This window comes from Artemia franciscana, chromosome 13, assembly GCF_032884065.1.
Source record: "Artemia franciscana chromosome 13, ASM3288406v1, whole genome shotgun sequence".
Lineage (NCBI taxonomy): Eukaryota > Metazoa > Arthropoda > Branchiopoda > Anostraca > Artemiidae > Artemia > Artemia franciscana.
In genome coordinates this window covers 36,016,276-36,042,250 of record NC_088875.1, presented here as the reverse complement: position 1 = coordinate 36,042,250, position 25,975 = coordinate 36,016,276, and the positions used below count along the sequence as shown (strand labels likewise).

At 35.9% G+C, this 25,975-nt stretch overlaps 1 protein-coding gene across 1 annotated transcript in view; it reads right to left on the bottom strand.

Annotated features, from left to right (window-relative positions):
- Positions 1–20,117, bottom strand: part of LOC136034309 (G-patch domain and KOW motifs-containing protein-like) — a 69,792-nt gene extending 49,675 nt beyond the window's left edge. The window contains exons 1-2 of the mRNA XM_065715446.1: positions 19,920–20,117; positions 522–691 (exon numbers count right to left, since the gene is read on the bottom strand). Of these exons, the coding sequence (XP_065571518.1) occupies positions 522–691; positions 19,920–20,071 (322 nt within the window). The 5' untranslated portion in view covers positions 20,072–20,117. The remainder of the gene's footprint in view (positions 1–521; positions 692–19,919) is intronic.
- Between the last annotated feature and the right edge of the window lie 5,858 nt (positions 20,118–25,975).

Here is a 25,975-nt window from a genome sequence, read left to right as displayed (position 1 = left end):
GGGCCGTCAAATCGACGTTTCAGACGCTGAGTCTTTTTTACGGCGACAGGTGGCAAGCGTATCGCCCAACCTTGCGGTGAGGATTGATCACTGGGCCATTTCCAAGCAGAGCATAAATCCACGGTACTACCGTAGAGCTCATAGATATAGATACGATAAAGTTCATTTAGGATACAGATATTTAGTTTAGAATATTATTCAGCAATCTTTGAGCTAGACGTGCTTATTGTTATCTGCTTATAATTTTCTACCTTTACCATGGCCGTTCTCTGATTTCCGCTATGAATGACGTCTCTGAAAAATGCAGAGCATGGAGAAAGATCAACTGGAGAAAGTTGTATTATGTTCTAGTTTATTTTTGATGAAGCCGGGAAACACCCTTGATGAAATGTGATTTAAAAAACAAGATAAAAATGTCGTAAAGAAGATTTGATATATAACCTTATATAAAAATACTCTTTATTAAATATTTAAGTTTTTTTAATTATACCCTTTACACTGAGGATGGCAGCATTACATACCTGTTAAGAGTTCTCTTCTTGCTCTTTCCTCCAGCGATAATTGCTCTTCCGCTCCTTCAGGTTCAGACTTGATTTCCTTATTTATGACATCTTCACCTGGCTTTTTAGAAAATATCTCTTTATTTGGTATTAACGGAATGACCAGTTTTTCTTCTTTGACAACTGGTCTTCTAGAAAACAATTTAATAGACAATGAAACTCTGGTGAATGAAATCTCAATCACTCAAATCCCTTGATAACTGAAAAAATATTTTAATTCATTTGGAAATCTTCAATTTGACAAGCCTAAAAAAATACCCTGCGCACAAGGAGAATGGAGAAAATTCTTCCAGCTAATATTGACTGAAAAAAATCACTTATAAAAAAACTGTTAACAAATAAATTGCCCCTAATTTGCCATATTTCTGACACGCCCCTGAAATATTTGAAATAAATATATCATGTGCATTTTAATAGTTTGCTTTTTTTGCACTTTTAACAACATAAATAGAAATAGACTAACTTTTAAAGTACAATGGCCGACAAAATCAAGACACTTTGTGCCTGGACCCTTCTTAGGTCTACTCATGTAATTCTAAAGGAGGCCATTCATGTCATTATTAAAATATAAAGGCCAACAAAACCAAGACGTTTTTGCCCCTGGACCCTTCTTAGGTCTACTAATGCCATTCTAAATGAGGCAATTCATGCCATTCCTCAATAAAAAAAAATCATTTTTATACTGAAAATTCTAACCTCTCCATGAGCCTTTGGATAAATATAAGTAGAAATTAATCTGAAATTCCTGTTGATTCTTTAATCAATTTTTGATGTTTTGCACTCCCTCCTAATAAATATATGGAGGGGTACATTTTTTCAGGGAGGATTATCAAAGCACTGTCCTACGAACATTCAACGTGAAATTAGAAAACAAGTGTTGAAGGAGGGAGCAATAGCCTCCTTCACATTTAACAGGGCCTTATATGATTAACCTCATGGTAAAAAAAACGGGAGATAAAGAGCTACCCTTGTCAACAGAAAATCAAATCCTGAAACATGAAATTTTGATTATAATGTATGCAGCAACAAAATATATTATTCATGAAGATTCTAAATAAGCAAAATGTTTTAACTTTAAAGTTACTCATCACTGATACTATCGCATGAAAAGTCGCCCTAATTTTAGTGCTTTGACTTATTTCAACAGCCTCCACAACATTCCTTGAAAGTTTCACTGCAATACCCTCAGTTTCAGTAATAATGCTAGTAGCGGTCACAGTAGTAGTAGTCGTATCAGCAGTAGTAGTACCAGTTGTAGTAATAGCAGTAGTATGCACATAGTGCCTTTGGTTTGTTCCACATCCCTCTTGACATGCCCTGAAGGTTTCAAGCTAATACCTAAGCCATTACTGGGAAAACGCTGATGCTCCCTTTTGACAACCTGCATACACAGAGTGTGTGTTTTGACTTAGCTATACATCCCCCAAAATATTCCCCGAAAGTTTTATCTTCCTACTCTTAGCCTCAGTAGTAATAGTCACAGTAGTAGTAATAGAAGAAGAAGTAGCTACAGTAGTAGTAGTAAAAATAAGCACAGAGTGTCTTTTAGTTAGTTCAACATCCCTCTCTAAATGTCCTGAAAGTTTCAACTAATACACTAAGCCGTTCCAGAGAAATTGCTCATACATCCTCTTGACAACGTAAAACCAAATAGAGCGTCTTGATTTAGTTTAACATCCAACTGAGTATTCCCTGAAAATTTCACCTTAATATCCTTAGCCTCAGTAAAAGTAGTAGTCGTAGACAAGGTAATAGTTATAACATACACATATAGCCTTTGGGTTAGTCCAACATCCCCCTCAAAATACCCTGAAAGTTTCAACTTAATACTCTAGACCATTCATGAAATATTGCTTATAGGTTCTTTGGGCTACCTACACACATAAATTGAGTTGTGATTTAGTTAAAACTCCCCCTAAACATTCCCAGAAAGAGCAGTATGCACACAAGTGGCTTTTAGTTAGTTCAAAATCCGCGTTACTTACCCAGAAAGTTTCAACAAAACGCTCTAAGCCACTCCTGAGAGATAATAATGGTACATCCTTTTGCAAATCTACATGCTCACACTGTGTTTCAATTTAGTTTAGCATCTTCCCAAACATTCCTTCAAAACTTCACCTTAATACCCTAAACTTCAGTAGTAGAAGTAGAATTAGTAACAGTATGCACATAGCACCTTTTTTCAACATCCTTCTTAACACAAGCTGAAAGTTTCAACTTAATATCCTAAACAGTTCCAGGGACATTGCTGATACGTCCTTTCGCAAACCTGCAGGCAATAGCGCGTTTTGATTTAGTTAAACCTCCTCTGAACATTCCCTGAAATGTTCACCTTAATACTCTTAGCTTTAAAAGTAGTAATAATAGTGGTAGCAGCAGTAACATCATCAGCATTAGTATTAGTAGTAGGAGAAGTAGTAGTAATAACATGTAAATATTGCTTTTGATTAGTTTAACATTCTCTACAACAAGCCCTGTAAGTTTCAACTTCACATTCCAATTTGTTTCTAAGACATTGCTGATACGGCCTTTTGGCAACCTGTATACAAATATTTCGTTATATTTTATAAAATTTTCACCTTAATACAATTAGCCTTAGTAATAGTCACAACAAAAGTAGTGGTTGTAATACTAATAGCAATAGTAGAAGTAGTACTAGTGTGCATATAGTGCCTTTTGGTCAACTGATCATCCCCCTCATCATTCCCTGATGGTTCCAACTTAATATCATAAGTTATTCCTGAGATATATCACTTTGACAGTCGGAATGCTCAGAGTGTGTCTTGATTTATTTCAACACCCCCCTCAAAAGTCCCCAAAAGCTTCACGTGAGTGCTCTTGTTCTTCTTGAACACAAAAGGTCAAACACAAAAAACAAGGCCTTCATATCCTTAGTCTTAATAGTTGTAGCGGGAGTAGTAGTAGCAGTGACTGCATCAGTAGTAGTAGCAGGAGTAGTACGCACATATTGTATTTTGGTCAATTGATCATCCCCTTCATCATTCCTTGAGTATTTCAACTTGTAACTCTAAGCCGTTTCTGAGATAAGCCCTTTTGACATGCAGCATGCCCATAGCGTGTTGTTGATTTAGTTCAACACGTCCTAATCACTTTACCAATTACTTCTGACTCTTAAAAAAGGCACTAAAACTTTCAACTCCCAATCAAATAAGCCCCTTCTAAAGTTTCTACAATAACTGTGTCCATAGAAAATGCCTCAATAAAAAAAAAAAAAAAAAAAATAATGCATTGTGCCCACTTGGCTCTTCACTTAGGCAGCACTGCTAAGGTATGCCCATGTGTATACACCTGTGGTTTTCAAGCAATACAGTAAAGAAAAAGACAACAAAAATACAGAATGATTTCAATTCAAGTTTGATTGATTAAAATTTAAATTAATTGAATCATTTTTTCTTTCATAAAAAAGTGGTTGGCAAAACAGTGGTGATTTAAAGCTGTTTCATTTACTGCAGCTACAATTTATTATACAAAACAATGACGTCAAATCTCACTGATTATAATACAGATATTGCAATAGGAAAAGAAGATTATAATACTGATTATAATGATAATAATTACTATCGGTTTTATTCCCTGAAATTAACAATAAATTACAAAAAGTATGGATTTGTACTGCAGTTTTAACATTTATTTTCATAGGAAGAGTAGTATGGGATCAAGACTTTTATTGTATTGCTTACTGCTTGGATTTGCACTATTTGTGCTTATTTGCACATTTTTGTCACCAAACATTGATCCTTAACTACAACATTAGATGATTGAAGAATCCTGCTATGCGTGCTTGAATCTGTGTTTGTTGCAGTGTCATGTTATATGCTTGCTTTGCTTATGCTTGCCTTTTGTAATCGGTGCTTGGGTTTCAATATACCATTAAATACAACTTCTTCATCTTATTCAGCAGACGGGCTTTTCAGTTGATACTATTTAGCCCTTTTCCTTTTGGCTCACTCTGTGAGATCGACAGAGCTATGGAGCTGGTTTGTCTTGTATGATTTGTATCTGCTCAGATTTCTTGAAGTATATCTTTTGATACCAGCAGTTGAATTATAAGAGAGTATATATTGATCTCTGTGCTCTGCGGGAGAGTATGGTCAGCAAGACTCTTGGCTGTTAGTGGAATTTTGTGGTGTTTGAAGCATTCTACCATTTTACGTCGCAGGGTATACTGTGCAGACGTCAGCATATTACATTCAAATAGGCAGTGATCTATTGTTTCATTCTTAAGATTACATGACCTGCAAAGGGGGGACGAGGGAACTTCGCCACTTGAATTAGGAATCTGATATGAAAATGCCTGAAAATTTAGCCCATTTGAACCTGACCGAATCCTATGATAAATCTTGGAAAGGTGCTTACTTGGGAAAGGTGATGGGGTAGGATTCTTATTAATTATCAGTACCTCTGTAAATCTCCAGCGGTAAATATCTCTAATGGGGATTGGTCTCCCACTTGGCTGGTCAATATTTAAAGCATTTTTGGCTATTTCATCTGCCTTATGGTTACCTATTATACCTGAGTGGCTTGGAATATACTGTATATGAGTTAAAATACCTTTTGAAGCAAAAATATCAATAATCCTAAGACAAAGAAATGTGTCAATATCCATCTTATTTTGAGAAGCTGACGAAAGAAGCTCAAGGCTTGACAAAGAATCAGAATATATTATAATATTATTAATGTTAACTTTCATATATTCATTAACCATGAGGAAATCTAGTGCCATGATTATGGCGTTTAGCTCGGCAGACATTACAGATGAATTATCTTGTAATCTCTCTCCTAAAGCGATATTATGGGTTGGGAAGAAAGCTCCGCTTGCCACTTTCTCATTCATTTTGGACCCATCTACAAAAATTTGGAAATAGTTTTTATAAGCAACATTATTTAGTTCGGCAAATTTTTTCTGAATAAAAGAAATGGGGGTAAGTTCTTTGGTCCACTTTGAGAAGTCAGTCTTTATTATGGGGGTTGACCAACTCCAAGGGGGGGTTTGGGGGAATGTGGGTGCAATAGATTTTACTGGCACTGGGAACTTCTTCTGGATATTTGCATATTCATTTGCAACGCCTCTAAACATAGATGGATTTCTTAACCAGTTATGCAGGGTATGAGAATCATTGGCTTCAATTTTTGTAAGGTACTTAATTAGTAGAGATCTTCTTCTTTCATTTATTGGTGATAGTCCACTCTCAGTAAGCAGAAACTTAGTTTTTGTTGGTTTCCTAAGACCAAATATAAGACGAATTATATCATTTTGTGTCGTTTCGATTTTTTGCATGTGGGTCTTAGCACAAGCACCATACACTATGAGGCCATAATCAATATGGGGTCTTATATATGATTTATAAAATTGGATTAGTGTTTTCTCATTACAGCCCCAAGGTGTGGCTAGTAGCCTTTTAATTATTCTTGTTTTTCTATAGCACTTTTTTATTGTATTCGTGATGTGGAGGTGGAAATTTAGTTTTTGGTCAAGTATGAGCCCTAGGTAATTAATTTGATTGTCCTCTGGGATAAGTATTCCATTTAATGTTAGCCTAGCATCATAATGATTTCGCTTATGGTGGAATTGGATAATTTTTGACTTTGTGGGTGCAGTAGGTAAAATGGACTTTTGGGAGAACTTTTCAAATTGGAAAAGTGCATTTTGCAACTTTGAATGCGTAATCTCGAAGGTATTGCCAGTTGCCCATAATACCAGATCGTCAGCGTACTGTAGATTGGTATGTGGGAGGTTCATGTCCCACAGAAAAAGTGAAAATAGGAGGCAGCTCAGGACTGCACCCTGTGGAAGGCCTTTGGTTATTGAAGTTTTGGGTGAAGAGGCTGAACCTACACAAACAATAAAACTTCGGTTTTCTATAAAGGATTTTATGAAGGATACAAGTTTGGGGAGTAGTCCAAGGTTTGTAAGTTTAACTAATAGAATCTGGTGGTCAACATTATCATAAGCTCCTTCAAAATCTAGGAATGCAGCAGTTAAGACATTATTTTTTGATAGGGATTCATTTATTGCATTTGTTAACACTATGAAAGCATCTGTTGATGAGTGGTGTTTCCTGAAGCCAGTTTGAGTATGAGGTATCAGATTATTCTTCTCAACAAACCAAAGCAGCCGATGGTAAATCATTTTCTCCATTAATTTTCCCAGCACTGGGGTAATCATTATGGGTCTATATGACTGAGGGTCATGTTTAGGTTTATTTTTCTTTAAAATTGGTATGAGAGATGAACATTTCCAGATATTAGGGAATGTGGATGTAGCCCATGCATGGTTATAGCAATTTAGGAGCTCCTGTTTGTACAAAGGGGAAAGATTCTTTATCCATATAGGGTGTATATTATCATAGCTACTTGTAGCATTGGCCTTGATATGCTGAATTGCATTATTCAATTCATGTATCGAGAAGGGATGGTTTATATATTCTGAACCTGGTCGGGGCTGGTAAATAGGATTTGTCATGATTTGTGTGGTGATATTTTGGTTTTTTGATGTTAGCTTTTTTGAGAAAAGGGAGGCAAATAATTTTGCCTTATCAGTGTCGTTATCATAGTGGGAATTCTCATGTATTAGTTCATACATAAGAGGGTTGGAGGATGTTTTTTTCCCACAGATTTTGCTTATAAGTCTATGTATTCTTGGCTCAGATGTTTCTCTGGAAAGATTATTTGCAAAATTATTCCAATAATTATATTTGGCATTAGTTATTGTTCTCTTGAGGTTAGCCTCTGCTTGTAATTTACTTAAATATGTGTCAGGGGATGGTTTTCTTAGGTATGCTCTCCTAGTTGCATTTTTTATTCTCCACATAATTTGGCAATCTTTTGTCCACCATGCTTTAGGGGTGTGTTTAGGGATGGTTTTCCTGGGTGAAGTTCTGGGGATAGCTTGATTAGCTGCAATTGTTAATATTGATGTCATAGCTTCAGCACACGTGTCAGCAGTTACAACTGAGGTATGAGATTTCTGGGTTAAACTTAGGACTTCTTCATTAATCTTATTTCTAAACATGGTCCAATTTGCTTTGGTGTTGACATATTTAGGGATATGTGGGAGAATGTTGGCTGGCTCATTTAAAGAGGATACTATTGCAAAATGGTCAGTGCATAGATTTTCAATTTTCTTAATATAAATTTTGTTTAGTATATTTATTGAAACAATTTGTAGGTCAATAGTTGAAAATTTACCACTTTTGGGGTTAAAATATGTATTTAGATTAGGAGGGGTAGCAATTGCTAAATCGGCATTATTTGAAATCAATCTTTCAATGAGCTTACCAGCTTTATTTGCTGGCTTATCCCCCCACAGAAGACTGTGGGCATTAAAATCCCCGCAGATGATTATGTTTTTTAGCATATTAGAATTAATAATATAAGTGAAAAAATCCATGGCATCTGTAGTCTGGCCATTGGGGTTATAAAGACTTAATATGTATGTTTTTGTACTATTTATCCAAACATTGATGCCAATAACATCAACATCATTTGAAAAATCTGGGAAATTAATACCACAGAATTTAATATTATTATTTAAAATTATAGCTACGCCACCTCCTTTTCTCTGAGAAGACCTATCCTTTCTCAGGATAGTATATCCTGGAAACTTTGTTTGTTGGTTATTAGTCAAATGGGTTTCTTGAAGGCAAGCAATATCAATGGAATTTTTATTCATAAAAGATAAAAGTTCATTTAACTTATTTTCTGAAAGTGATCTTACATTCCACTGAAGTATTGAAATATGCTGCTTTGTTGTTTTAATTTTCATTTTGCTGTGTATCAATCTTTAGCTTTGCTAGGAGCAGAGCAAGATCTTTTTTTGCTTGGATATGCATGTGATTGGGTAGGTACAATTTTGCCAATTCGCTTATTATTTTTGCTTTTTGTGGTTGTTTTAGGTTCATTGACTGTACTGCATTAGAATTTAGTATAAATAGGCACATGTTAGGTGTTAATTCATTTGGATATTCATCTGGCTTTTTGTTGATAATTTGATTAATACCCGTTAATACTTCTGATTCATTTCTACTCGGGAGAGGTGGCCATTCTGATATTCTATCATTACTTGTAGAGGCTGGAAGGTTTGTCCAGGGTGAACCTCTCTTATAGGAATGTGAGCTTGGTTGCTTTGAGGAAGGAGTCTTATTGGGGGTGCTTGATGCTTTTGGTAGAATGGTTGGTCTGTGGGTGAGAGGGTTGGGTGGTTTCATAAAGTTTTTGGTCAGGTGTGATTGAGCTGCATTTGCTTCCATTGCTGCAAAAGGGTAAGGTATGTTTTTTTCTGTTGCTATTTGGAGTATTAGTGCTCGTTTTTTATATACAGGGCATAAAGTTTTATTAGTAGAATCGTGGGGACCATTGCAGTTGATACATTTTGGCTGATTGTTTTTACAGTTTATCATTCCAGTGGGGTGGGAGTTTTTACAAGAATTGCATTCATGTAATGTTTCACTGCATGTGTTTTTTGTGTGTCCTAGTCTTAGACATTTTTGGCATTGGATAGGTTTTGGCTTGTAGGGCTTGTGTGGTTTCCTTTGTCCAAATAGGAATATCTGATCCAGGTTATTATTTTCTTCTCTTAGTGTGAATAAGAAAGACTTGCTTAACTTTTGGCCATTGGCATCTGGTTTACCCAATTGGGTTACATCAGCTACTGGGATTGGGTTACCAGTTCTGTCAGAGAGTCCTTCTTTTAGATCCTGAATAGGAATTTCTGGAGGGATGTTATACACTACTATTTTAGTTGGATTTTGGTTTGGGGACCAGAGAACAGATTTTATTGGTATGTTAAGAAGAGATTTTGAATTCTGTAATATGTCTGCTGATTTAGAATCTTGAAGGGCTATTAGCAGAGATCCATCACGGTTAATGTTTAATGAAAACATTGATTTTAACATTTTAAAGATTGCAACCCTCAAAAGAGCTACCTTTTTTATCTCAAAGGGGGTATCTGGAGTGATTTTTAAGTAAATTCCAAGGTTTTGTGAGGGGAATGTTGGATTATGGGAAGGGGTATTATTTTTGATTGGTGAAATCTTTTTCCTTTTTTTTGAGTTTCTTGATAGGACCTCTTGAAATTCATTTTCAGTCTCATCCTGTATTGTGACATACGCCCCGACTTCCACCATTGTATTATTCAATGACCCCTCATGTGAGCTTTGAGAAAGTTGACTTGACCAGCCAAGGGGTTGAATGTTTTCAGTGGTACTTGGGGTAGGGTCAGGGGGGATTTTTTTAGGTGGTGTTCTATGCATTGCCTATTGGAATAAGCTTTAATACAATCAAAAAAAAGAAGGGAAAAATTGATAATATAAAACCAGACTGTCTGCCACTCTTTCAAAGGGAGGACTTCACCATCCACAAAAAAACACTATAGTGTTGTCTAGAAGATGGTTTGGTATAAGATTGGTTCAACTGACTGCTGATAAATCTGGGTAAATATCACAAGAACTTTTATTATAAATTTCTTTAAGCGTTGCTGTTGCTGTTGAAAATTTTGAAAATTTTCAACAAATGAAAATTTTGAAACTGAAAATTTTGCAATGATGACCTACCTGTTCTTCCAAACACACCAAAAGATGTAAGACATGAATTCACACCATTTGTATGAAAACTACCAAAGTTCAAGTTATGGTTAAATGCAATGAGATCAACACTATTGGGTATCTTCTACCCATTTTTTCAGATTTAGAGCATACCAGTTTTTGGCCAATATTGCTTATGTATTTAATAATAATTTTTCCATTAACAATAGAAAGGCAGATAAGACATATGATCAAGTACAGATACAAGTACAGAAACCTCACAAGCCCTACAAGCCAAAACCAATCCAGTGCCAGAAATGTATAAAATTAGGACACACAATGAACAAATGCAGTAAAATCTTACAAATCTTCAGTAAATATAAAGGTTCCCATCCGAAGGAATGGAAAATTGTAAAAATGATCAGCCTACATGTATAAACTGCAAAGGCCCCCGTGATTCATCCAATAAAAAGCTATGCCCTGCATATAAAAAAACAAGAGCTAAGAGCTCATATGGCACCTGTGACGAGGTCGAAAGAGCCAAGAGCCAAGAACTCATATGGTATGAGCTCTAGCAAAATTCTAAGAATCAATAGATTGCTTTAAAAGGAAAATCAGAGGCTTAATGCCGGTCGGGATTTAAATAAGAGCTCTGAGTCACGAGGTCCTTCTAAATATCAAAGTTCATTAAGATCCGATCACCCACTCGTAAGTTAAAAATACCTATATTTTTCTAATTGTTCCTCCCCCTTCAGCCCCCAAGATGGTCGAATCGGGGAAAACAACTTTATCAAGTCAATTTGCGCAGCTCCCTGACATGCCTACCAATTTTCATCGTCTAGCACGTCCAGAAGCACCAAACTCGCCAAAGCACTGAACCCCACCACCTAACTCCACCAAAGAGAGCGGATCCAGTCCGGTTACGTCAATCACGTATCTACCACATTTATAAGCGTTTTCCAAGATTTCCGGTTCCCCCCTCCAACTCCTCCCAATGTCAAAAGATATGGTCGGGATTTGAACAAAGAGCTCTGAGACACAAGTTCCTTCTAAAAGTCAAATTTCATCAAGATCTGGTCACTCATTCTTAAGTTAAAAATACGTCAATTTTTCGGATTTTTCCAGATTAACAACCCCTAGCTCCCTCAAAGAGAACGGACCCGTACCAATTATGTAAATAACGTATCTATAACTTGTGCTTATTCTTCCGATCGAGTTTCATCCCGATCTCTCCACTCTAAGGGTTTTCCAAGATTTCCGGTTTCCAAAATTTCTGTTCCCCCGTCCAACCCTCTATGTCCCCGGATCCGATTCGAATTGAAAATGGAGCATCTGAGACCTCACCTAAGATTCTTCCATATATTAAGTTTCATTAAGATCCGATCACTCATTCGTAAGATACTTCGATTTTCACGTTTTCCAAGAATTTCGTTTTCCCCCTCCAACTCCCTTCAATGTCACCGGATCTGGTCGAGATTTAAAATGAGAGTTTTAAAGCACAAGATCCTTCTAAATATCAAATTTCATTAAGATCTGATTACCCATTCGTAAGTTACAAATGCCTCATTTTTTCTAATTTTTCCGAATTACTCCCCCTCCCAACTCCATCAAAGAGAGCGGATCCAGTCCGGTTATGTCAGTCACTTATCTTGGACTTGTGCTTATTCTTTCCACCAAGTTTCATCCTGATATCTCCACTTTAAGCGTTTTCCAAGATTTCCGGGCCCCCCTCCCCTGATGACACTGGATACGGTCGGGATTTAAAATGAGAGATCTAAGTTTCGAGGTCCTTCTAAATATGAAATTTCATTAGGATCCGATCACTCCTTCGTAAGTTAAAAATACCTCATTTTTTTAATTTTCAGAATTAACCCTCCTTCCCCAACTCCCCCAAAGAGAGCGGATCCGTTCCGGTTATTTCAATCACGTATCTAGGACTTATGATTATTTTCCCACCAAGTTTCATCCCGATCCCTCCACTTTAAGCGTTTTCCAAGCTTTTAGGTCCCTCCAACTCCCCCTAATGTCAACGGATCCGGTTGGGATTTAAAAGAAGAGCTATGAGACATGATATCCTTCAAAAAATCAAATTTCATTAAGATCTGATCACTCCTTCGTAAGTTAAAAATACCTCATTTTTTCTAATTTTTCAGAATTAACCCCCCCCCCCCAACTCCTTCAAAGAGAGCAGATCCGCTCCGGTTATTTCAATCACGTATCTAGGACTTGTGCTTATTTTCCCCACCAAGTTTCATCCTGATCCCTCAACTCTAAGCGTTTTTCGAGATATTAGGTTCCCCACTCAATTCCCCCCAATGTCACTGGATCCAGTCAGGATTTAAAATAAGAGCTCTGAGACACGATATTCTTCCAAACTTCAAATTTCATTCAGATCCGATCACTCCTTCGTAAGTTAAAATACCTCATTTTTTCTAATTTTCAGAATTAACCCCCCCCCCCTCCAACTCCCCCAAACAGAGCAAATCCGTTCCGGTTATGTCAATCACATATCTAGGACTTCTGTTTATATTTCCCACCAAGTTTCATCCTGATCCCTCCATTCTAAGCGTTTCCCAAGATTTTAGGTTCCCCCCAACTCCCCCCAATTTCAGCAGATCTGGTCGGGATTTAAAATAAGAGCTCTGAGACACGATATCCTTCCAAACATAAAATTTCATCAAGTCCCATCACCCGTTCGTAAGTTAAAAATACTTCATTTTTTTATTTTTTGCAAATTAACCAAATCCCCATCCCCCCCCCCATATGGTCAAATCGCGAAAACGACTATTTCTAATTTAATCTGGTCCAGTCCCTGATACGCCTGCCAAATTTCATTGTCCTAGCTTACCTGGAAGTGCCTAAAGTAGCAAAACTGGGACAAACAGACCAACAGACAGACTGACAGAATTTGCAATTGCTATATGTCACCACTCAAATACTAAGTGCCTCAACAAGCACTAATACTCAAAGCAATAAGAGCCCCCCACAAGACTCCTTCCTCAAAATACCCCAACTCACATTCCTATGAGAGAGAATTACAAAGGCTGAGCCAACTAGCATCCACATCTAATGATAAGAGGTTGGCCTGGTCATCCCTATCAAGAAGAAATGAATCAGAAGCATTACCAGGAATTAATCCCTTAACTAATGACAAGCCAGATGAAAAACCAAACATGCTAACACCTAACATATGCCTCTTTATGCTAAACTCTAATGCAGTTTAGTCCACGAACCTACAACAGCCATAGAAAGCAAAAATCAGAAATGAATTAGCAATCACCACCTGCCCAATCACATGCTTATTCAAGCAAAAAAGGATCTTGCTTTACTCCTAGCAAATCTAAACGTTGACACATGAGAACTAAAGCAACAAAGGAGCACATTTCAATACTTCCGTTGAATGTAAGATCACTTTCAGAAAATAAGTTAAATGAACTAATATATTTTATAAATAATAATTCCATTAGTATTGCTTGCTTTCAGTGAACCCATTTGACCAATAACCAACAAATAAAGTCTCCATGATGTTTTATTCTGAGAAAGGATAGGTGTTCAGAGAGAAAAGGAGGTGATGTAGCTTTATTAATAAATAACAACATAAGATTTTGTGGCATTAACTTTCCAGATTTTTTAAATAATGTTGATACAAACGGAATCAATGCTTGGATGAATAATACCAAAACTTACATAATAGGCTTTTATAACACTAATGGCCAAACTATGGATGCCATGAATTTTGGTTTTATAATTAATTCTAATATGCTAAAAAAAACATAATTATTTGTGAAGATTTTAATGCCCACAGCCTTTTATGGGGGGATAAGCCAGTGAATAAAGCTGGTAAGTTTATTGAAGGTTGTAATTTATTGAAGATTTCAAGTAAAACTGAATTAGCAGTTGCTATCACTTCAAATCTAAATACATATTTTAGCCCTAAAAGTGGCAACTTCTTCCACAATTGACCAACCAACTGTGTCAATAAATATTTTTAATAAAATTTATATAAAGAAAATTGATGACCTTTGCATGGGCCACTTTGCCATAGTTTCTTCATTTAATGAACCAGCTAAAATTCTATCACATACCCCAAATATATTATCACTAAAGCAAATTGGACTTCATAATTAAAATAAAAATAAGCTTAATAATGAAATTACAAGTCCCACCCAGGAATCATATATTTCACTAGTAGCAGCTGACACACATGCTGAAGTTTTGGCATCCATACTAACAAATACAGCTAATCATACTATCCCCAATACAATACCCAGGAAAACAATCCCCATACACAATCCTGAAGCATGCTAGACAAATGAGTGCCAAAATAACTGGAGAACAAAAAAGGCAGCTAGGAAAATATACCTAAAAAACTGTCTCCTGTTACATATTTAAGTAAATTACAAGCAGAGGCTAATCTCAAGAGGATTATTTTAAATACTAAATATAATTACTGGAATAATTTTGCAAAATCTTTCCAGAGAAACACTTGAACTAATTATACATAAGCTCATAAGCCACATCTGTGGAAAAAACATTCCACAACCCACTCCAGTATAAGCTACTATATAACAATACCCACTATGATAATTAAAAGGCAAACTTATTTGCAAATCTTTTCTCAAATAAGCTCACATTAAATAATAACAGCATCACCACCCCAATCTTGATGAATCCAATATACCATTCACCCAGGATCAGAGTATATAACCTGTCCATTCTCAACTTATGAACTGAATAATGCAATACAGCATAATAGGGATAAGGCTATTAGTAGCTGCAATAACATACACCCAACATGGATAAATAATCTCACCCTTTCTTATAAACAGAAACTCCTAAATTGCTATAATCTTGCATTGGCTATATCCACATTCCCCAATCTTTGGAAATGTTCATCCTTCCTACTAATATTAAAGAAAAATAAACCCAAATATGGTCCTGAGACTTACAGGCCTATAATGATTACTCCTCTGCTGGGAAAAGTAATGAAGAAAATGATTCACCATTGACTCCTTTGGCTTGTTGAGAATAACAATGGTGATACTTCATACTCAAACTGGTTTCTGGAAACACCACTCCTCAACAGAGGCTTTTATATTGTTAACAAATGCAAAAAACTAATCTCTATCTAAAAATAATGTCCTACTTGTTGCATTCCTAGACTTTGAAGGTGCATATGACAATATAAACAATCAGATCCTTTTTGCTAAACATGCAAGTCTTGGATTACCCCAAAAGCTAGTATAATTTATAAAACGTTTCATAGAAACCCGAAGTTTCATTGTTTGAGTAGGTTCAGCCTCCTCATCCAAAACTACAATAACCAAAGGTCTTTCACAGGGCGCAGTCCTGAGCTGCCTCCTCTTCTCCCTGTTTCTCTGGGCCATGAACCTCCCACACACCAATTTACAATATGCTGAAGATCTGATGTTATGGGCAACTGGCAACACCTTTGAAATTGCAAATTAAAAGCTGCAAAATCATTTTTCCTATTTGAAAAATGTTTGGTAAAATTCTAGTTAATTGACTTCTTGCTCTCTCGGAAAGGGTTTAGGTTAGAAAAATGAAACTTTCAGGGATGGATCTACAGGCTAAAGTATAACACACATATTTTTAAAGGCCATCAAAGGTCAGGACCCTCTAGAGGGAGAAGAAGTGGAGGTAGTTGCTTCAATTTATCCCTGAAAGTTTCATTTTACTAACCTAAACCCTTTCTGAGATAGCAAGAAGTCAATTAACCAGAATTTTACCAAATTTTCTTAAAATTCTAATTTACCCATTGCACCCACAAAGTCAAAAATCATCCAATTACAACATATGTGAAATAATGTTAATGTAAAACTAACTCTAAACTAACTAACTCTAGTAACTTATCAGAGGACAATCAAATTAATTACTTAGGTCTTAAACTTGACCAAAAACTTAATTTCCACCTTCACATTGCTAACACAATATAAAATTCTACAGAAAAATAAGAATAATAAAAAGACTACTATCCACACCTTGGTAATGTAATGAAAAAACTTTACTCTGATTTTATAAGCCACATATAAGACCCCATGTTGATCATGGTCTCATTGTTTATGGTGCTTGTGCAAAGACCCTGATGCAAAAAAATAGAGGCAACACAAAATGATGTAATCTATCCTATATTTGGTCTTAAGAAACAAACAAGTACTAAGTTTCTGCTTACTGAGAGTGGATTATCAACAATAAATGAAACACAATGATACCTTTTAATAAATTTTCTGATAAAAATTTAAGTCAATAGCTCACATACCCTGCATAACTGATTATAAAATCCACCCATGCATACAGGCATTGCAAATGAATATACCAATACCCAGAAGAAATTCCCAGAGCCAGCAAAGTCTACTGCATCAACATTGCCCCAAACTCCCCCATGGAGTTGATCAATCCCCATAATAAACACTAATTTCTCAAAGTGGACTGAAGAACTTACCCTCATTGCTTTCACTGAGAAAAAAAAATTGCTGAAATTAATACAATTACTGATAAAAACCATTTTTCAAATTTTTCTTGATAGATCCAAAATGAACAAGAAGGTGGCAAGTAGAGCTCCCCCCCCCCTTAATATTGCAATGGGTGAGAGAATGTATGATACTGTGTCTATAATGTCTGCAGAGTTAAATGCCATAACACTAGTGCACCTCATGAAAAATCAACCTTTGATTGCTAATTTACAAAATGTTATTGTTTCTTCTGACTCTTTGTCATGCCTACAGCTGCAGTCTTCAGCTTCTCAGAATAAGATGGATATAGAAACTTTTCACTGTCTTAGTATTATTGATAATCTTGCTTCAAGAGGCATAAGAACTTACCTTCAATATGTTCCAAGCCATGCAGGTATAACTGGTAACCACAAAGCAGATGAGATTGCAAAAAAAATGCTTTAAATATTCACCATCCAAGTGGAAGACCTATCCCTATTAGAGGCATATACTGTTGGAAATCATCAGAGGCATTGTTAAATGAGAATAATCCAATTTTACCTCCCTTCCCCAATAAACAACTTTCTAGAATTAATCACAGAATTTGGTCTGTCTCAAACAGGCTAATTTTTCAGGTGTTTTTATATCAGTTCCCAAATTCAAGGGGCTAAGTTCTCTCTTCCCCTCTTTGCAACAATTGCAATTAAAAAATGAAACAACTGACCATTGCCAATTTGAATGTAATATGCTTACATATGCACAGTATTACCTGCAATGTTAACTATTAAAGTGCTTCAAACACCAAAAAATCTCAATATCAGCCAAGAGTCTATCTGACTATACCTGCACAAAGAGCTCAAGACTCAATGTTTATCCTCTTATATTTCAACTCCTAGAATCAAAAGATTTACTGAAAGAAATCTGAGCAAATTCAAGATAAATAAGAAGCAACCAATTCAGTAGCTCTGCTCATATCACAGAGTGAATCAAAAGGAAAAGTACTTAATAGTCTTGATTGAAAAGCCCTCATTTGCTGAAATAGAAGGAGAATATTGGAAGTTATAGTGATGAGAGTAGTCAAGTATGGTTCTGAAGCCTGGGCTTTGCAAAAAGAGATAAAGATATACTAGATGTTTCCCAGGGTTATTGGCTACAAGCTGTTTTGGGTACCAGACTGACTGGCCATATTTCAAACAATAGGCTGTATATGCTAGGGATGAAAAAATTCTGTGGATGAAGGATGACAAATTCCTGAAGATTGTTCTTTTTGGCAAACCATCTTGGACTAAACAGAAAGCAGGTCACCCATGGTTTGGGTGGGAGGATGCTGTAAAGAAAGATTTAATGGAAATTGGAACTTCATGGGAGGGTGCAAAAATGGAAGCTTTGAATAGATTAGGATAGAGGAGTGTGCATAGCTGCATTGGCCTCAGGTGGCTCAGGGCTGTGGTGACTTGTTAGTAGTATACCAAACACAGATGGACTAAAGAGAAGTAAGTTAATCTCTTCACATATTTTGGGAAGATTTTTTTTTAACATTCTTATCATTACAACATTTCTTATAAGCTTGTCATTTTAAAACTAAGGTATTCATTAACAATAAGACCAAGATATCTAATATTATTGGTGTGCTTGACTACACAATTATCCATTTGTATATCTGTAACCCAGGGGGAATAAGTAGAAGACCTACCACATAAGGAAAACCTGATTTATTAAGATTTAACAATAGTTTATTTACTCTCATTCACTTATATATACATAGAATACCCTTTTTTCAAATTTCAATTAAATCAGCCCAAGTCTTGCTGCCAAAGTAAAATGGGTTATCATCAGCAAAACTAGGAAGAATAGCCTTAGAATTAGCATATAATCCTTGAAAATTATTTATCAAACTCTTAGCAGAAAATCTTTAGTCATTGATATATAGGCTACTGGGAATAAAAGCAGACCTAAAACAGACCTCTAAGGCACACCAAAATTACTTGACATTAGACATAGCCTATCTATATACTGGGTCCTACTTCACAAAAAGAATACAAATGAATTCAATACCTTTCCTCAAATTCTACAATTTTCTAGCTACCACATTAAAATTACATAGACAAATTACCTAGTCAATGGTGTCAAATACTTTTATAACATTTAAGAAAATAGATGCCACTTTAGAACCCTGGCCTAGATCATCATCTATGAAAGTAATTACCTTAAATTACCTTAAATTGCATTTGCCAGTGAGATAAGGTGGTAGATCCTCCTGTAGTTCTTGCTGGTGGTGAGTGATGTAATTATGTTGGCTTAGCTTCCCAGTCCAGCCTCTACTCAGCCCTTTCCCAGTCCCTGTTGACTCCAGCCTTGAAGGAGTGGGGAGTCTCAGCTTGGATGGTAGACTTGGATAGGCTATTCCAGAGGGGGACCACCCAAATGGAAAAGAAACCATGTCATTCCCTTCTCCAATATCTAGGCAGGTGAAGCTTTAGACTGTGACCTCTTGAATTGTTAGCAAGGGAGGGGGTGAAGATCTGGTTCAGGTGACTAGATTTGAAAATTTTGCATGCCATGATCACATCTCCTCTATATCTTTGATAGGTGAGGGTTGAAAGTCTCAGAGATCTTAGGCAATCCTGGTAAGGGACATTATTTAAGCCACAGACCAGATTGATTGTTCTCCTTTGGACACTTTCAAGGGCTCTTGTGTCCATTTTATTTTGGGGAAAGGCCAAAGTCAAGCCAAACTCAAGGAGGGAATGGACAAGGGATTTATAAATCCTGTAATCTATATTAAAACTGCCTGTTCTATAGACATCACTTTAAAAACATAAATTGATTAGGATGAAGAAACAATCAATTCTTCAAAAACTCAGATAGCCAACTCTAATGTTTTTAAGTTTCCTCTAGTAACCTAGATATAGGCTAACAGAAAAAAGGATAGGCTATTGACCTATAATCATTTACATTATTTTTATATCTTTCTTAAAATAAAGGGCTTATTTAAACATAAGACCTTCAAAGCACTTAGGACACATACTATTTTTTAAACTTTCATTAATCAGGTTCATAATTTGGTGTAATGTGACAGGAAAAATTGCTTCACTGACCTAAAATTTAACTGCTGTTTAACTTTTTAAATTGTGATTAGCAGCCAGACAACCGGGTATCTCACTTGCCAAAATAGTAAAGACAGAATAAGCCAAGAGTTAATTATTCACACTGATAGAGAGTGGCCTAGACTATTTCCTTGGCATGAACCACTGCTTGAGGGGCTGAGACAGGCTCGATTAAGGCAAAGATATAGGAAAATTTTGAAAGTCATGTGTAGCCTACTATCCGATTACACAAACAAGGTAGAGCTTAATTAGGCCTACTTTTCATCTCCAATTTTCTCTGATCCAGTATAAACTATTTCCTCATACTCTTCATTCTTTGCTTGTTCAATATTTTGATCTGTAAAAGCTGACTTAACTGCCTTTTTTTGGTCTGCAGTTCTTGTAAAGACAAACGAAACGCCTTTAGACATTTTCAAACGTGGGCAATGCAGCTGAAATTTAAAATTATGTGGGGAATTTTATATTAGAGAGTGCGTCCATACCACCACAGCACAGAAGCTGAAATGAGAACCAAAAAAGGATGTAGTATTAATAACAATAATACCTGGGAGTATTTACGCCCTGTAGAACCAATTGACGGAGACATGAGTGACTCAAATGAATTTTACTTACATTTAAAGAAGCAAATAGAAAAGGTACCAGGTAGAAATGAGAAATATGGTGTATTTATTTGAAGATTTTAACGCCCAGGTCAATAGAAATAGGAATAGAGGGTATTCTAGCCAAGGTTCACTTGGTATAGGAAAAGAAAACAGTAATTACTATAGACTGCTGCAATTTTATAACAATCTAGTTATAATCAATACAATGCTTGGTCATTAAATAGCCCATAAGTTAATATGGTATTCACGTAACGGCAAACTTTATTGATTATGATATTGTTAATCGAGGACTTGCAGGATCAATGCAAGATACTAGAGTATATAGGAGCACTTTTTTCGATATTGAAATTAATGGTCATCATCTGGTAGTGTCTAAGGTTAATTTAAAGCTGAAATTTCGGAAGGGTAACTACCTCCCGGGAAGTTATGATGTTAGTTGACTCCTGGATGAGAATTTGCTATTAGTAATAGTATGAGTAAATTGTCAAACCATTAGAGATATCAATTACAAAGACATAATTTGGACGGATGTGCTCGTACACAAGGTTTTTGTGTTATGTATGTTTGGATACATAAGTGACCATACACCTTAAAAAGAAAAGAGAATAGCAAGCAACTTTGTAAAGAAGCACAGTTCTGACGACACATAAGAGCTGATATACATACGACATGTAAGCTTACTTCACAAAAATCCCCCCACCCAACCCAATTCATTTGCCGATTTTCCAAAATATTGAAACCTGCAGGAGTGGACATTCAAAGAAGCGGTTCAAGCCATCTTTCAAAATTCAACACCGACAACGGTTTTTTTCCTGTCGTGTAGTAAACCACTGGAATAGTCTCCCAAACAAAACAGTTTCAGCAACCAATAATGAAGTTTTCAACAAGCCATTGGATGTTGAATGGAATAGTGTTCCCCTGGAAGTAGCAGTGGGATGTCTTCGATGTTTAATCTTTCACATCATCAAATATGGAGCAATTAACAGATCAAGATGTATCTTAATTTGCTTCGAAGTGCAAATTAAGCTAATTAAGGTAACATTCAAATACTAAACGGAAGACTTAAAAATTTGACAACATAAGCATAAAGGATGGATGGAACGACTCAAGGAAAACAATTTGTGAAATTGCTTCTGGTTTCTTATGGAAGAAAGTTAGGAGCACAGCTAGGAATATTGGTAAAAAAGATGTATATTTAAGAGAGAAGAAAAGGGGCTTGTACAAAAAGTATCTCAGTGAAAGATTATATGCAAACAAAAGAAGTGTAATAAAAGTTGGAAAAACATTAGAACACGAACTAAGAAAGTGTGAAGGGGAGGTTATGTAAAAAACTATCGAGGATCTGGAAGACGCGGCTAGACGGCATAATAGTAAAAATTGTACTGGTATATTAATAAATTGAAATGGAGTAGTTAATCCGGACTTGTTTCAGTTAAAATAAAAACGGGGCTACATTTAGTGATATGAAAGGAGTTAAAGAGAGATGGGCAGGACATTTTGAGAATGTGCTAAAACAAAGTAGAATTGCAAGGAAAGTAATAGAGGAAAACAGAAAAGTTTGTGATACCTTGGATGTGAAGGAAGATTTGTTTTATTAAGAAGAAATTAGCAACAGTAAAAAAGGATTAAAAATGATATGGCCCCAGGTGCTGATTGTGCGATAAATGAGTTTTTTAAACATGGTGGCTCTGAGGTTAGAAATAAGTTACTGAAGATTATGAATATACTTTTTGAAAAAAGGGAAGTACCGAACGATTATAAGAAAACCCTAATTACCTTACAGTATAAAAAAAAGGTGATAAGAGTGAGTGTGATAATTATTGAGGCATTAGCCTGGTCTCTGTAGGTAGCAAATTGCTTAGTAATAGGATACTACTAAGAAAGAGGCCCTCAGCTTTGTTGGCCTCAGGCGGCTTAGTGCTGCGGTGAGTTGTTATTAGTAGTAGTAATAATAGCAGCCACCTCATATAGAAAGAGTGGTAGCATAAACTTTTGGAGGGGACTCATTCAAATGGGAATTAAATGCTCTAGTCTTTTTAAGAGCTAAGGGAAACCAGCCCCATGTTACCCCCCTTTTGCTCAAAAGTGTCTAATTAAAATTTTCAGATAATCATTTTGTCTTATGCCGTTCGAAGATCAAACAATTATGCCTCCGGGGTTTACATACCCAGCTCCCAGGGGGTGTCTGAAAACGCTAAAGATACCATATAAACTTTTTGGCTTACCAAGGCGGATGTTGAATTAAATCATAAAATTCTATGTTCATCCAGGTGGTCAAAAAGGTTTATCTGCATTATCATAGGATGGGCGAGGGTATTAACTTAAAACTGTTAGGGCCGCAGCTGCTACTGCTCTTGCTACTGCTACTGCTGTAACTTAGAACTGCGAATTTGTGATTACTTACGACAGTGTTTGCCACTGCTTGCGACGTAGATTCCATAAACAGAGATACAGGTGAATTTGGATTGAACTCAATTTATGATAATTTATTGAGGTCAAATAAAGTAAATATCACCTCACCTAAGAGCTATGACCTCTGTTCACGCAATATATCAGATAATTCTAATGAACCGGAACCGAAAAGGTCAAAGAGATTTGCCTCCGCAGTTGCATTGAAAAAAATAAGAGCAATAAACTAAATGTAATTAGTTTATTAGGAATAAATTTTGTTTATTTTTATTCATGTCTTTTAGTTTTACTGCTGATGATGAACACTGTATATGTGTTCGAAATATCCAGTTAAATAATTTTATATCTATTCACTGTCAATAAAAAGGTTTCATCCCTATTTTGAACTGTTTTACTTTCGTCAACTACTTGCGACTGTGAACAATTTTCCCTACGACTACTTTCAGAAAATGCTCAAAAGGATTTTGAATTAAACCAAGACACACTATATACAAGCAGGTTGCCAAAAGGGCGCATAAGTAATCACTCAAACAGGTATTAGCTTGAAACTTCAAAGGCCACTATATCCGTTACTACTGGGGTTGAAACTGTAATTACTTGTGACTATGGCAATGACTATTTGCTACTAATTGCAAGTATGAATTCAACTACGACTATGTGTGACTGGGACTGCGAATGCAATTGCAACTGCTTGCGACTGCAACCACTTGTAACTGCGACTACGATTACTTTTGTCTACAACTGTGACAACGTGTGCAACTAGTTGTGTCTGTGAAAACTAGCGACTGCTATAACTTGTGACTGGGACTGCGACTGAAGCTACTTGCAACTGTGACTACTTGTGACTGCGGCTACTTGCAAATGCAAATCTTTGTGACTGCAATAACTTGTGACAGCAAGTACTTGCAACTGTGACGACTTACAACTTTGGCCACTTGCAACTGTGACTGCTTCAGACTGTGAACACCTTTGATTGTGGCTTCTTGTCACTCTGACAAATTATAACTATGACTGCAACTATTCGCGACTGTGACTATTTCTAACTGAGAAAGCTACAACTTACGAGAGCAAATGCAACAGCTCGTTACTGCAAGTGCTACCACTTGTGACTGCGACTTCTACAACTAGTACCACAACTACCACTGCAATTGCAACTGTGACACAAAGTTCTACTGCAACTTCCACTATCACAACAAGATTTACTGACCAAAATAAAAGAGGTTAGTTGCATCGTACTGTTCAAAATAGTATAGTACATCCAGGTTGTTCACAGGGCTTATTTGTAATACTCCATGAATGGTTAAGGTCATTTCAGCTAAAATTTCAGGGATGCTGAGGGGATTGTTGTGTTAGATTCAAAGATACCGGGTGTATCCAATCAATCATTTTATTCATACTGAAATACTATTACATAGGTGAAACCGTTATGTGGCCCAAAAAGCTTGACTTATTGTAGGACACACAATATAATAAAAAAAAACACTCGAAGAACCATAAATGATATACTAAATCACACAATAAATGCATAATAAAGATTTAGGAGAACATGCATTGGAATACAGCAAAAAGGACGACAGATATTATTAGCAATAATAGCGATAATTTTCAACCAAGAAAATAGAGAAAACAGGAAGGACCAAGTTGGCATTAGAACATGAACCCATAAGGAGAAGAAAGACATGGAAATTAACAGTTTTGAAAGTTCCTGGAAATGATTTTAAAAGAAGAGAAGAGAGATATCTTAGTTGGAATATAACTAAAAAAAAAAATAGAAAAATGGGGAAGATAAACAACAGAGGTAGAAAAATTACTGGACTAATACTACGAAAAGACCCACCAAGAAATTACCTTTGCGGAGACATATTGAGTGACATCAGAAGGGATAGAGTTCCATAGTAGAATGGAAGGGTTTTATGGGCTATTGTTGATGCTCGTTTAATAAAAGTAATCTGGAAGAAGAACTACGAGAAAAGGAGAGTAGCTACCTGAGCCTGTCCGTGCAAAACAATGCTATAGAGACAGTGAAAGTGTACGTACAAAACCAGAATGCACTAAACAAAGACTACTTATTCCTATGATACGATCCAGTGGAGCTATTGTAGTATCACCATACAGATCAGAAGAAGGGTATGGATGAGGAGAAAAAGTCGCCTTTACCGCCCTATTTTGGACTCTTTAAAGAAAATAGACTGCAATATTAAAAATATACAAAATCCCTTTTTTAATAAATATATTAAATTCTTCTTATTTTCTTTCTTTTATCCAGCATCTTCGGTCTATACTGAAATATCCTGCATATAAATCCTTTCCTCGTTTCCTCTTCCTTTTGTTTTCTTGATGATGGGTTGGTGATGGCTCATATCCGGGTTATTAAAAGGAAATATATGCAATGTCTCAGATACGCTAATGGTATAAACTAGCGGTTTAATAAACCCAGCTTAATCCTTTAAGGAGTATTCACAAGGCAAGTCAAGTAGAATTTAAATTTAATTATAAAAGACTAAAGGGAGCCTATCAATAGAATGGAAATTTCAAGATAATGTAGTGGAATTGAGGCATCTTGAAATATTTCTTTTCAGTTTCTTTACTATTTCATAAGTTCGTTTCATTAATCTAAAATATTATTATCATTTTCTTCCGTTGTTGTTTTTGTGACAAATAAAGAACGTGTTCCTCAAAATAAAAACAGTTTTTAGTAAAGTACAAATAACACATTAGCTCTTAGCATGCCAGAGTTATGAGATAATTTTTATCCCTTTTTAGGCTTGACTTGGATATTTATTGTCACTTCAGTTCGTTTTGATTTTCGTTTCTTCATCGATAATGATTCCTCTTGGTTTTAAGTTTGAATTATCACATTATTTTATTTCGGCTCGTCTCTTACTTGGAGTAGCTCTTTACTTTTTTTAAAAACCTCTCACCCAGTAAATTTTCCTTCTAAACTAATCACTATTCACTAATAAAAGGTTGATCAGCTATTGTCTCTTAAATTTATTCCTTGGCAAAAAATTGCTGCATAAAAACGGAATTTATGTAGATAAAGCAGGGGGTGGAGGTAAAAGGTGTATTCTTGGGACCTAGTATTTAGTCTTAATGTGTTGCTTAAACTATCCTTCTCCGCGAGGTTCTTTTTCCAGAAAATTGGATATATATTGGCAGCTGTCTCTAAACTGTTCCCCAGTCGCTTGTTACAAAGAACTTTCTGGATCAGCAATACATATTTTACATTTGAAAATTGGTATCACTAGCCCTTCAAAGAACTTGATCTTGACAACTGCTTGTCAGATATAAATAAATCTTTTC